Source organism: Sinocyclocheilus rhinocerous, unplaced genomic scaffold (genome assembly GCF_001515625.1).
Source record: "Sinocyclocheilus rhinocerous isolate Xijiao unplaced genomic scaffold, SAMN03320098_v1.1 scaffold2214, whole genome shotgun sequence".
Taxonomy (NCBI): domain Eukaryota; kingdom Metazoa; phylum Chordata; class Actinopteri; order Cypriniformes; family Cyprinidae; genus Sinocyclocheilus; species Sinocyclocheilus rhinocerous.
The window spans coordinates 292,670-307,682 of record NW_015636528.1 but is presented as its reverse complement, the minus strand read 5'-3'; the positions used below and the strand labels follow the sequence as shown (position 1 = coordinate 307,682).

Genomic DNA, 15,013 nt, shown 5'->3' with positions numbered 1-15,013 from the left:
AACTTTTTATATTAAAAGCAAACAAGCAAGCCCAGCCCAGATTTAAAAAGTAACGCAAAAGTAACGTAACGCATTACTTTCAATAAAAAGTAACTAAGTAACGTAATTAGTTACTTTTTTAGGAATTAACGCAAAATTGTAATGCATTACTTTTAAAAGTAACTTTCCCCAACACTGCTGGTCAGGTTGACCAGCTTCACCATCTAGACACATTCTAGACTAATATAAAACCAGCCTGGACAAGCATGAAAATTCATGGCTGTTTAATGACTATGGTGGTTGTTTAAGAAAATGGCAAAGAATTTCAGAAATCTTGTTTTTGTGTTTTTACGATATATGTACAATATGTACTGAATGTTATGAATATCTGTATCTGGGTAGCTGACATTACCATATATGTTAAACATATATTAGACTTTACGTTTAATTACGTGTTTTCATTCAAGTTTTTTATTATTAAAAAAAATATTACTTTTAATCAGCAACAATGCATAAAACTGTCAAAAGTGACAGCAAAGACATTTTTGATTTCTATAATACTTCACATAAATGCTGTTCGTTTGAACTGAGCAGTTTAACTGTTTTCAAAATTGATAATAAGGTTTCTTGAGCAGCAAATCAGCATATTAAAATGAAGGATCATGTGACAATGAAGACTGGAGTAATGATGCTGAAAATTCAGCTTTGCATCACAGGAATAAACTACATTTTACAATATATTCTAATAATATTTCACAATATTGCTGTTTTTACTGTATTTTTGATTATATAAATGCAGCTTATTTTTTTGATGTTTTAATTTGTAATGTAGGAGACTGCTGTCACTGTTGAACATGTCAACTACCCATTTCCGTTTTTTATTATATTGTCAATTCCTATTAGAAATACTGCCGGATAACTGAACATCTTTACCTTTAATGGGTTTAGTCACAATGCCCGTGGTGCCACTCACAAACCCCTGTTTGGCGAGGAGAAGAGTTCATATTTACAGACTGACTTCCCACGAAAAACAAACAAAACTACTCTACTGAATGCAAAATATGCATTATAGACTTGTCAGATGTCAATCAATTAAACATTTTTACTAAATTAATTACATGATAAGCTGATCAATTACCTGAATTAACCATAATTAATCATATTATTATGACAATATTGTGGAAAAGCATTGAATTGACAAAAAAATTGGCTTTAATAGTTTTATTTTCCTGGAATACAACCTCTATTGTTATAATTCTTTTTTTTGTATCTTATGTATATGGGCAGATCTCGGGCTCTGCTGTACATAGTTATAAATCTAAATTTTTTAATGAAGAAAGAATTAAAAAAAAGTTTTTTTTGGAAGAAAATAGTTGCTCCAAAGGTGGGAAAATATTATGTATGAGAGCAGGACAAATTTTGCCTTCTTTTTTTTTAACAAATCACACTAAATTAATACATTAAGCTGACAGTCCTACAAAAAAAAAAAAAAAAAAACTGGATTATGTTTTTCATGAAAATACTATTTCAGTCTTTCCAATTCAAAATGTCACATTTCATTAAATGTCTGACTTGCCATTTCTATGTAATTATTTGTAAAATTTACTAGAAATTTCAGAATGAAAATGGCTTCACCATTTTTTTCTATGTACTGTATATTTTTGTTATATCTTTTGACGCAGTTTTTCCCAAACTAGGATTCATGAACTAAGGGAACTATGGGGTGTTCATGAATTGATAAAAATCTAATAAAAAACTAAATCTTTAAAATGTAAATTTAAAGGCAAAGGCAAATCATTTTAAAGGGGTCCTATTATGCTTTTTCACTTTTTGAATTTTAGTCAGTGTGTAGTGTGTATGTTTGGGCATAAAAACTTACAAATCTCAAAGTCCACTCCAAAGGGAGATATTTCGTTTTTAAAAAATCCCTTTTCAAGAACTACAACGAACGGCTCGTTTGGACTACAGCGTTTGTTTTCCGGGTTTTGTGATATCACAAAGCGGCTCATTATATTGTATTGAGTAAACAATTTTGCAATTCTGTATAAAAAGTATAGTAATTGCAACTGAGTTAGGTGAATATATTGTATAGGCCTACTGTATGTACTGCAAGAATAGTATTGTGCTGAATATTGAATAGTACTGAATGTTTGTATATATTCAGCACTTGGGTTACTGCAAAAATACTGCAGTCCAACTGCAAAGGCCAAAAAGGTCAAATAAAACTCTAAATGAATAGCATGTTACAGTACACTCAAATACTGTGAGTTGTGCAATTGTAAAATCAGGATCAGTGAGAGATTAATTCTGTCTCAGCATCATGTCTTTGTGCTTGAGTCCGGTCTGAGGACTTTGTCCACATCACAAGTAATGTTGTCTTTTTTGCTAGACAAAGAGAAAAAACCCTCTGGTCTGACAGATCCAGCCTTGATAAGACTCTCTAAACCTTACTTCTTACATGTACTCTTCCTCCTCTCCTTCTCAGATTGTTTCCATCTATTGTTCGTATCATCATTCAGTCACCTGTGCCACTTGTGCACTCTGAGCTGGCTCATATTTTGTATAGTTGGTTTAGAAACAAGAGTGAACAATTTTGAATCGTTGTGTGTAAACGATGACAACTGTGCTTTAGTTGCGCTTAACTTTTGCCGCTTGTGTTTAGCATTTTGCAGCACAAATGCATCACAGTGTGATAAGTGTTTAAGCGAATGAGAATGTGTTTAGAGATTTGCAAATAGAGCCTAACTGCCTGAACGTGTTTAAGGTTTAGCAGAAAGAGTGCTTTATTAGGCAAACTGGTTTAAGCTAGTGAGAATTTGGTTCAGAGAATGGGGTTTAGTGTTTTAGCAATTCAGAAAAACTGTAAAACAAACAAAAATAAAACACTAAAAAGTTTTAATAATTTATTTGTTTATCTGCATGTTGTGACCATTGACCAACACCTCAACTTGAAGGTAAAGTTCAACATTAAAAACTTGCCATTATGTCATTCCAAACCTGCATGATGTACTATATTTATTTTTACGTCATTAAGATACTATTAACCGTTTTTTAAAGATTTTTTTTTTTGTATTTTCTGTTTTCATTTTAATTTCAGTTAAAGGTTTAGTAATTTTTTATGTGTTTTTGTCCGTTTTATTATTATTAATATTAATAATTTAATTTTTTTTTGTATTAATTTTTTTTTTACATTTTAGTTTTAGTTAGTACATGAAAATGAGAAATTATACCTTGGCAGCTAGCTAAAATAAAATATATATTTTTAGTATTTTATTTATATTATGTTTCACTTAATATCTATTTTATTTCAAGTATAGGCTACCTAAAATGTTTTTGATGGTTGATTTTAGTTAACTATAATGACATTAACATAACAATAACCAGTAGTAAGTTGTGTTCAATAAAAGAACAAGTCATGTGTGTTTGTAACACATTTAATTTTGAAAACTGTCAGTTTAGAGGGCCACATTTTCTTATCTTATCAATCCTATCAAAAGAGTTGAAGTTTCACCTGATAAGGCTCATAAAAGAAGGCCTCGACACCTTCAGATAGACCGCGGATCAGTCCGAATGGATCTAAACCCAAAACCAGAACATCCATCTGCTTGATAGCCTGAAACAAACAGCACACAAGCACAGACAAATGAATGTATATGTTTAAAACACACTGAAATCACCAGTAGTTGGGGAAGGTTAAAGGTCACCTGTTTGGAATAATGGTGGATGAAAAACGGATAAGCATTTCCAATAAAGTATTTCTAGGTAATATATAATTCAACATCACATAAGAGACTTTGTATGTACTGTATGCAGTGGCATACTACTCATAATAATGTGTGCATACTGTACAGTATATGCGTGGAATATCCACTAAACCTACTACATTTGCCAAAATGTGAAATACAGAATCAGACCACACTACACTGGGTACGGTCAGGGTGCCCTCGATTTGATCTGGCCTTTCTTGTTTTACAAACATGCACTACCAACAAAAGTAACCCCATTAATTTCTGAAAAGATAACTGGATAGAACTTGAGGCTATGTGATAATTTGACAAGCCATTTATTATTACACCCTACCTGTTTCATATACATTTTTATAATGAATTAAGCAGCTCATCGTTTTTATCAATAATAATAAAACCAACTAAATTAACAGTAAAAAACTAACATTAAAATGTTAACTAAAATAAAGCTGAAATAAAATATATGAGATGAAAAACTGCCTTGGCTATTAAGAGAAATTACTGAAAGCACTAAAATTACTAGGTGGAAATAAATAAAAAACTATAACGACAAAGTAATACTAAATGTAAATAAAAAATAAATTAAAACTGAATAGAAACATTTAAAAAAAAAAATCGAAATAAAAATGACAAAAGCACAAAAATGACTAAAAAAAACTAAAATGCAAAAATAATTCATTCAAAATTAAAATAAATTATTCAAAAATAATTAATTAAAAATATAAAAAAGGATAATAGTAAATAAATAATACTCGCATTCAATATATACATAATATATATGCATAACATAATGCTAGTCTATTATTGAATCCTCATTGCTTATGCACGGTTTTTCTCCCTTGACAAACAGTTCTAGCTTGTTTTAGTCTTTTCACTAGAGGGCAGTGTGACAGCAAAAAAACCCAAGACTGGTGCTTTGTCCAAATAGCCACACTTGCGTTCTTTGCACTTGACCACTTGAACACTTATATGACGTATTTCCTGTCTTTGGCCCAAGTGTTCAAGTGAGCATGAAGACCACAAATGTGTGTACAACTTTTCATTACCTGATGGGACACACTTACAGGGTTGTAAAAACGCAAGTGTTTACAGAGTTTTAGTATTATTTTCAATATTTTGCATTTTAAAATCAACTTCTAAATGTCTGATCAGTGTCTCAAATCCAAAGAGATATTCTTTATAAAAGTTTAGAGTCAGCCACGCCTACCTAAAACGGCTCGTTCTAACACGCCCCCACATGTCTACATCACGATGTGGGAAGATTTGTATATTATATAACGCCGCCCAAATGTTCACGCAAAGAAAGAAGGCGTAACTTTTATTCTCGCTGTAGTATTGTTGCTGTCACCATGTCGTGAAGATGCTGTGTTTCGTTGTGAAAGCGAAACTACTTTGTTTGGTCTTCCAAAAGAGGACGATATCGGCTTCGTCATGCCTGGAGCTGATCCGTGCTGGTCGCTGAGGAAATACATCAACTTCGCGCTGTCGATCGCCGGATCGGCTTTCACCGTGGACAAAGCGGAGTCCAGCCTGGGGTCGTCACATGTGGTTGGGGCGTATGGGCGTACCACAGTATGGTAGGGGCGTAACATTTCCGTCACACGCTTGAGGTATTCGGCCAATCACAACGCACTGGATAGCTGGCCAATCAGAGCACACCTCGCTTTTCAGACCGATGAGCTTTGTAAAAATCGAGGCGTTTCAGAAAGGCGGGGCATAGAGGAGAAACAATAATGTACAGTATGTGGAAAATAATGTGTTTTTTTTACTTTAAACCGCATAAACACATTTCATTACACCAAATACACAAAATAATGTTCTTTTTAGCAACATCATATGACCCCTTTAAGACCTGGGACAGTCTTACTTCCTGTCAGGCACTTACTTCCTGTCGCGCGCACGCGCTCTCAAGTGGCCAAGACCGCAAGTGTGGGTATTTGGACAAGGCATGGGAGGTACTATCCTAAGCACACTTCACTGCTTTCCCTGCGCGACACTGCCCTCTGCTGCTGACTTTCTGCGCCACAATGACAGAGACCTCCGCATCGCGCCAACGTCGATCACGTGCGCCTCGTGAGCCAATCACGTAATGATTTGTTGAGTTTTAGTCAGAGCTCTCTACAGCTCTGGTTTTAGTCATACAGTCTATGGTTTTAGTAGGTAAATAGGAAGTGGTATAAAACTAATCGCACCTATCGCACAATGTTCTTATATGTGACCCTGGACCACAAAACCAGCCATAAGGATCAGATTTGGCTGAGATACTACTATTTGAAAATCTGTAATCTGATCAAAATATTGAGAAAATCGCCTTTAAAGTTGTCCAAATGACGTTCTTAGCCATGCATATTACTAAGCAAAAATTATGTTTTGATATATTTACGGTAGGAAATGTAGAAAATATCTGTATGGAACATGATCTTTACTTAATATCCTAATTATTTTTTTGGCATAAAAGAAAAATCGATAATTTTGACCCATACAATGTATTGTAGGCTATTGCTACAAATATACCTGTGCTACTTATGACTGCTTTTGTGCTCCAGGGTCACAGATATATTTTTACTGTGTTTAACTGTGATCTCGTTGAATGCATCTGTAATGTCAAACTTGGACATGCTTAGGTAAAACCTAGAAAGGCATACAAACGAAGGTCTATATTTAAAAGAAGTGGAAGTTACTTGTGAGTTTGGGTTTTTCATATCTACTGTTTTAATTTAAACATAATTTTAAACATTTAAACATAATTTTAAACAAGTCATAAGTTCTTAGGTCAAAATGCAAAGTGGAATATCCCTGCTCTTGGTCTTAAATGAATGGTTCACCCAAAAATGGATGTAGGTGAGATTGTTTCTTCATCAGAACAGATTTGGAGAAATTTAACATTATATCACTTGTTCACCAGTGGATGCTCTGCAGTGAATGGGTGCCGTCAGAATGAAAGTCCAAACAGCTGATAAAAACATCACAATAATCCACAAGTAATCCACAACACTCCAGTCCATCTGTTTTTCAAGAAACAAATTCATAATTTAAGTGTTTTAACTTTAAAGCATCGCTTCTGGCCAAAATAGTAGTCCATAATGCATTATCACTGCCTCTAGTGAAAAAGTCCATCCTCTGTTGTTCTCTCACGTCAAAATCCTCCCACATATTTGTTCAGAACTGTTTTCACTTGTAAACGGTGCTTGATCTGTGCATATTTATCTCCTGATTCAGACAAGACAACTTTTTTTCCACTGGAGAAAGCAAAATTATGGATAGAGCACTCATATTTTTATCCTGAAACTATGTTTTAAAGTTAAAATGCTTAAAAAATGGATTTGTTTCTTACAAACACACAGCTTTTCACTTCATAAGATGTTAACAGATGGACTGGAGTCGTATTGATTACTTGTGGATTATCGTGATGTTTTTTATCTGTTGTTTGGACTCTCATTCTGACGGCACCCATTCACTGCAGAGCATCCATTGGTGAACAGATAATTTAATGCTCAATTTCTCCAAATATGTTCCCATGAAAAAACTAACTCATCTACATCTTGGATGGCCTGAGGGTGAGTACATCTGCAGCAAATTTTATTTTGTATGTAAAAAATCTTTGTTTAACTTTCCTTGAATGTACATTTGATATGTTTTATAAGTAAAAAGGTCTTGGTTGGGGACAAATCAAACATTTCTCTGATTACTGTATTAAGTTTAACATTGTTATTTCTTGATGGCTGGTTTTCTTTCCTCTTGGTTGTTTAAGTCAAGTCATATTTATTTATATAGTGCTTTTCACAATACAGATAATGTCAAAGCAGCTTCACAATAATGAGCAGGAAAATAATTTATTTAGTGAAATTCATTCATTATTAAACAAATTCAATTTCAGCTATATGCAGCTCTACAGGAGATAAGTGTCATTATTCAGCTCAATTTAGTTCAGGGTTAATACACTTCAGTTTAACAGTGTCAGTGTTGCAAAGTTAGTGTCATTTTCCTTTTCAATTTGGTTCAGATTTTACACTAAGAAAAATTCCTTCCTATTAACACAGTACATTGGGCCATATTTTTACAGACTTTTCTTAGGGTCTTGGTCTGTTCATCTAGTTTAGGTGGAGTGTAATATTTTCCTGCATGCCATTTTAATAATAAAAAAAAGGAAAACAGAAAGCAAGATGAAAAGAAAGTTGACTGATGAATTACTTGGTTGACTGTATGCTTATTTTTTGCTGTATTACTCCACTAGTCAACATTTGAAGTGGATCACAATCTTTCATCAAAGTTGTCCTAAAACCTAAAACCAAAATGCGTTCTTGTCTTATGGACAACTTTGATGAACTTTTTTGATCCACTTCAAATGTTGACTACTGTAATTCGTTAATAGTCCAGTAATATTAATTATATGCATCTGGAGTACAATTATCTGAAGCTTACTCACTTATGAAGCCAGCTGCATCTTCACTGACCTGAATAAAACTTTACACTGCATATAATTAAGTTTAACGTAATGAAATCTGTACTATAATTGTTCCACTTGGGTCTTGTAAGTTTAGCTAGTATTGAACTTAGTACCTCACCCTGTCTTTTCATCAAAATAGGCTTCTTTCTCACATATTAATGTTTGCAGCCTAATATTATTGGAGGTCATACAAATAATTGCGTTTGTTTTACAATATATGTGGTGAAATTATAAGAGAATGCTCTCATTCTGACGGCACCCATTCACTGCAGTGGAACCATTGGTGAGCAAGTGATGTAATGCAGCATTTCTCTGAATCTGTTCTGATGAAAAACAAACTCATCTACATCTTGGATGTCCTGAGGATGAGTAAACTGTCAGCAGATGTTCACTTTTGGGTGAAATATTCCTTTAGGTTGGCTCAAGGAAAAGTAAAATGATAAATAAATGCATGACTACTTTTAAAATTGAAAATTATGAAGTGCTTAAAATATTTCACTTAGCTAAAAGGTCATATAAAAGACAGCTACACACACACATAATAGAAAATGAAACAGAAGCTGCACAGAAAAATACTGTCAGTTCCCATGAAAAAACTAACTCATCTACATCTTGGATGGCCTGAGGGTGAGTACATCTGCAGCAAATTTTATTTTGTATGTAAAAAATCTTTGTTTAATTTTCCTTGAATGTACATTTGATATGTTTTATAAGTAAAAAGGTCTTGGTTGGGGACAAATCAAACATTTCTCTGATTACTGTATTAAGTTTAACATTGTTATTTCTTGATGGCTGGTTTTCTTTCCTCTTGGTTGTTTAAGTCAAGTCATATTTATTTATATAGTGCTTTTCACAATACAGATAATGTCAAAGCAGCTTCACAATAATGAGCAGGAAAATAATTTATTTAGTGAAATTCATTCATTATTAAACAAATTCAATTTCAGCTATATGCAGCTCTACAGGAGATAAGTGTCATTATTCAGCTCAATTTAGTTCAGGGTTAATACACTTCAGTTTAACAGTGTCAGTGTTGCAAAGTTAGTGTCATTTTCCTTTTCAATTTGGTTCAGATTTTACACTAAGAAAAATTCCTTCCTATTAACACAGTACATTGGGCCATATTTTTACAGACTTTTCTTAGGGTCTTGGTCTGTTCATCTAGTTTAGGTGGAGTGTAATATTTTCCTGCATGCCATTTTAATAATAAAAAAAAGGAAAACAGAAAGCAAGATGAAAAGAAAGTTGACTGATGAATTACTTGGTTGACTGTATGCTTATTTTTTGCTGTATTACTCCACTAGTCAACATTTGAAGTGGATCACAATCTTTCATCAAAGTTGTCCTAAAACCTAAAACCAAAATGCGTTCTTGTCTTATGGACAACTTTGATGAACTTTTTTGATCCACTTCAAATGTTGACTACTGTAATTCGTTAATAGTCCAGTAATATTAATTATATGCATCTGGAGTACAATTATCTGAAGCTTACTCACTTATGAAGCCAGCTGCATCTTCACTGACCTGAATAAAACTTTACACTGCATATAATTAAGTTTAACGTAATGAAATCTGTACTATAATTGTTCCACTTGGGTCTTGTAAGTTTAGCTAGTATTGAACTTAGTACCTCACCCTGTCTTTTCATCAAAATAGGCTTCTTTCTCACATATTAATGTTTGCAGCCTAATATTATTGGAGGTCATACAAATAATTGCGTTTGTTTTACAATATATGTGGTGAAATTATAAGAGAATGCTCTCATTCTGACGGCACCCATTCACTGCAGTGGAACCATTGGTGAGCAAGTGATGTAATGCAGCATTTCTCTGAATCTGTTCTGATGAAAAACAAACTCATCTACATCTTGGATGTCCTGAGGATGAGTAAACTGTCAGCAGATGTTCACTTTTGGGTGAAATATTCCTTTAGGTTGGCTCAAGGAAAAGTAAAATGATAAATAAATGCATGACTACTTTTAAAATTGAAAATTATGAAGTGCTTAAAATATTTCACTTAGCTAAAAGGTCATATAAAAGACAGCTACACACACACATAATAGAAAATGAAACAGAAGCTGCACAGAAAAATACTGTCAAATGTTTTTTTTTTTTTTTCGGTGTGAAAACATTGACTAAAACACTGCAGGTAGTAACAACGGCAACCAGATTACAGTGAACAAACACAAAAACTTGAAATACAAAAAGAAAGCCACTTGTGTTTTCACTGGCAGCCCATTACTGTTTCCGGGACTCCGGGAACTGTGGTAGTGTTTGCTTAAAATCTCTTAAAACAGTCGATGATTTGTGCACACATAATCTAGAATGAACGAGACATCCAACACTACTACTGATGACTGTAAAACACACTCACTCACACACACACTCACACACACAAACACACACACACACACACGCACACACACTCACACACACACACACACACACACAAACACCTACACACACACACACACACTCACACACACACTCACACACACACACAAACACACACACACACACTGTGATAAAGTTCTTTGGGCCCAGTGCACTGTGCTGTTGTCACTTGCGGTCCAGTGTTCAGTGCTGAAATTATGTAAATCCTGTTTTCTCCTCATCTGGTCTGATGTAGAGCATTTACAATACAGATATTTAGTTTGTAGTCCTAAAACCCAGAGGGTTTCTCACAGGAGTTTCAGTTGTGTTTTTAGTGGTCTGTTTACATTTAATTCTGGCACATTTTGTTGTACAACACAAATTACACATATTCATACCTCAAATGAGAATTTAAAACTTTTTTGTGCTTTAAAAAGTCACTACATAAAGACTACAATGGTTGTTTGTTTCATCAAGTGTGTAAACACACATTCTTGTGGTAGTTGTAGTTCTTACTGTACAGCATGTAGCAGCTTGAGTTTATAAAGCACTCAAGGGTTTCCCAATTTAAATTCTTCATAAATCTTCAAATAGTGTTTCCCACAGGCCTTGTTTTACTCAGAAATCAAAACCCGCTCAATTAAAAACCCCTTATGAATTCCTGAGGGAACCGGAGGTGAATTAGCCTTCTGGGTTAGCATACAAACCGGCATTATGACTGAACAGCTCAGTTAGCATTTGCTGTTAAATTAAAGGCTTTTTTACTCAAAAGATACAAAGCCTTAGCCTAGAGGTTTCTTCAATCAAGAATCTACGGTCTCCCTTAATGTTTTATCGAGAAAACATGCCTCTTGACCTCATCTGTGAGGTTCAGTCTCACAATACATTGAGAGTCACAGTCAGGTCTGTTCATGTCTGTAAAAAAAAGAGACTCCAGAGAGAGTTTTTGAAGACTGATGTCGGTCTTGTCCCTACACCAGCTCATCCAGCAGTGTGCCTATGCTCTGGTGCTGCTCGGAGGATCCTGCCAGGGGTTTATTACACATGGGGCAGACGCAGCGCACCTCCAGCCACTTCACCACACACCTGCAAACACACGTTCTGTGTTGAAATGATGTCAGATTACACATTACAAGTGTGACTTTAAAGATATAGAGAAATGGAGCATCCCATCACTTAGTTTTACCAATGGATGCTCTGCAGTGAATGGGTGCCGTCAGAATGAGAGTCCAAACAGCTGATAAAAACATCACAATAATGCCACTCAACTCCAGTCCATCAGTTAATGTCTTGTGAATGAAATGTGTTTGTAAGAAACAAATCCATCCATCAACAAATCGCCAAGATACAAGTCCATGATCAATAATAGCTAATACAATAAAAAAGTGAAAAAATCTACCCGCATATTTGTTTTGAACTGTTTTCACTTGTAAACGATGCTTGATCTGTGCATATTTCTCTCCTGATTCAGACGAGGTGACTTTTTCTCTAGAGATAGAAATATTATGGATTAGGGACTTTAGGTATTTTAGCTGGAAGCTATGGTTTATAGTTAAAAATGTCTTAATGATGGATTTGTTTCTTTTGAACACGCATCTTTTTGCTTCACAAGACATTAACTGATGGACTGGAGTGGTGTGGATTACTTGTGGATTATTGTGATGTTTTTATAAGCTGTTTGGACTCTCATTCTGACGGCACCCATTCACTGCAGAGGATCCATTGGTGAGCAAGTGATATTTCTCCAAATCTGTTCCCGTACAGAAACAACCCCATCTACATCCTGGATGGCCTGAGGGTGAGTACTTTTTGAGCATTTTATTTTTATTTTTGTGTGAATTATGGTTTTAAAGTGTATTTTACTTTACTATAAATGTTTGTCAGTATATTCAGCAGTACAGTGTAACCATATTTCAAAGACAATAAAATTATGAAATTACATTGTATTCAAATGGTTCAGAAACCACTCTTAAGTTCAACTTATTGCATTTAAAATACATTTAAAATTCTAGTCAATTTTCATTTAATTCAAAATAATGTGGCCGAAAACATGCAGTTCGGACTTAAGTATATTCTTTTAAAGTATATTATTTCGATAATAAGTTTTATTTTTAAAAGTACTAAACTAAAGTGTACTTCTGTTTCACAAAGGGTCTGATAGAGTGTAGTTTACTTCACCGCTTCACATTATGGGGGCAAAACACATCTCTATTAATGGCTACATATTTGGGAAATCAAATTTGCCAAGGAGCATATATCACAAATATTGCATTACAAATAGTTAAAAAAGAGCATTTTTGATTTTCGATGCATATAACCTGGAATGATCTAAATAGGGAAACCGAGAATGTTAAAGAGAAAGAGACCAGTGTGTGTAAACATGAAGTATCTAGGATCAGCCTGCAGAGCTGCTAACAATAGCAGGATGCTGCTGCTGCTGCTGCTGCTTTATGAACACCAGCTGTTAGACTCCAGCTTATTACTCACCTCCTGTGAAAGGCATGTTGGCATGGCAACACTCCCAGCTCATCTTTCACCTTAAAGTCCTCCAAGCACACGGCACATGTCTGCTGTGGAGGGACGTCACGCACCACAGGGGTGTGGAGACACAAATAAAAATGAGACAAAGTGAAAAAAAAGAGTGGAAAGACATGGGTGGAAATAAAGTAACTCTTGAAAGCTTTTAACAGCACAGTAAAAAACCATGATTTGATCATGGGGTTCAGAAAGATTCACTGGATGCTTCTGCAGGGATTACCTATTTGGTAACACTTTAGTTTGGGGGACCAATTCTTAACTAGCTGCTTATTAGCATGCATTTTACTAGCATATTGGCTGTTTATTAGTACTTATAAAGCACATGTCAATGCTGTATTCTGCACAACCATATTTTAGATCCCTTCCCATAACTAAACTTAACAACTACTGTATATTAATAAGCAGCAAATTAAGAGTTTATTGAGGCAAAAGCCATAGTTCTTAGTTAGTTAATAGTGAGAACTGGTCCCCGAACTAAAGTGTGACCATATATTATTTATAACATTGTGACATTACTTCATTTTTTATAGTGCACACACATTCAAAAGTTTGGAATAATTAAGATTTTTTTTTTTATTGTTTTTAAAAGAAAGTGGCTTATGTTCACCAAGGCTACATTTATTTGATCAAAAATACATGCAGTAAAAATTTAATATTGTGAAATATTGTTAACAATTAAAAATATGTTTTCTATTTTAATATATTTTAAAATGTGATGTATATTTATAATTCGACGATTTCCACAAATATGAAGCAGTTGTTTTCACTGTTGTTAAATAATAATAAATGTTTCTTAAGCACCAAATCAGCATATTAGAAGGATCATGTGACATCTGAAAATTCAGCTTTGCATTACAAGAATAAATTACATTTTAAAATGTATTACAATAGAAAATATTTTACAGTATCGCTATTTTTACTGTATTTTTAATCTAATAAATGCAGACTTGGTGAGCATATATTCTATGACTGCTCCAGAATATTCTGGGAATTCCTGATATTTCCAGGTTTTCCAGGACAATGGAAGCCCTAGTATTGGGAATGTAGACAGGGCAGTTTCTTACCCCATGAAGATTCAGCTTCTTTGGATCTCCTTTTAAAATGACCTGCATTGCCCATATGCTAACAGTTAGTACAATTAGCCTTGATTAACATTATACTTAGAAAAAACTAAATGATAAAAATGTAAGAGAAGACCTCTTTAATGCATATCTGCTCACTCTCTCTTACCTCTCTGTATCCAAAGCGTTCACTTTGGGCTTGATGTCTCAATTTACTATTGATGACAAAAGAAAATATAAAGCATACAGTTAATGAAAAATGATGAGAAATGCACAACAGTTTATACAATTCACTCAATTTTCAGCATTGTTACAAGTTGAGTCACAAATCAAAATGATCCCTCTAGCATACAGTACATTTACTTTTTGCTCCTTGTACTGTAAATAAACACGAATAGTGACAATTGGCTTTCATTATACATTTCACTTCCTCCCCCTAATAGGACTGACTTAATGTTAATGATGTCTGTAATGGACTGATGTGAGCGGTGGTCTCTCTCTATGTTAGGAGAGGGATTCAGGATAAAATCAAACTTAGTGAGGCTGAATCTGTAACATGGACACAACAAAATGAATCATGGTGACACATGCAGGCGTGAGTCATTTTCAGAGCTGGGATTGAAACCCGGAGTTAAATTTTACTGGAGAATCACTGATTTGCACGGCAGTGTGTGCTGCTCACGCCATAGATCAAAAGACAAAAGACATAGATCAAAGACAGGAAAAAGAGAAAAGAAAAGAAAGCAGGATATATGAGGAAAGTTAAGAAACAGATAGAAAAGAAATAGACAAGGAGAAAGAAAAGAAAAGAAGGTTGGATAGATTAGGAAAGAAGAAATAGATGGACAAGGAGAAAAGGAAGGAAGGAAG

At 34.3% G+C, this 15,013-nt stretch overlaps 1 protein-coding gene across 2 annotated transcripts in view; it reads right to left on the bottom strand.

Annotated features, from left to right (window-relative positions):
* Nucleotides 1–10,654: 10,654 nt before the first annotated feature.
* Nucleotides 10,655–15,013, bottom strand: part of LOC107747807 (RING finger protein 122-like) — a 16,126-nt gene continuing 11,767 nt past the window's right edge. The window contains exons 3-6 of one of the 2 annotated variants that reach the window (XM_016562411.1): nt 14,313–14,358; nt 14,147–14,188; nt 13,032–13,114; nt 10,655–11,630 (exon numbers count right to left, since the gene is read on the bottom strand). In XM_016562411.1, coding sequence (XP_016417897.1) covers nt 11,516–11,630; nt 13,032–13,114; nt 14,147–14,188; nt 14,313–14,358 — 286 coding nt within the window. In that variant the 3' untranslated portion in view covers nt 10,655–11,515. The remainder of the gene's footprint in view (nt 11,631–13,031; nt 13,115–14,146; nt 14,189–14,312; nt 14,359–15,013) is intronic. The other variant, XM_016562412.1, reaches the window with a different exon arrangement.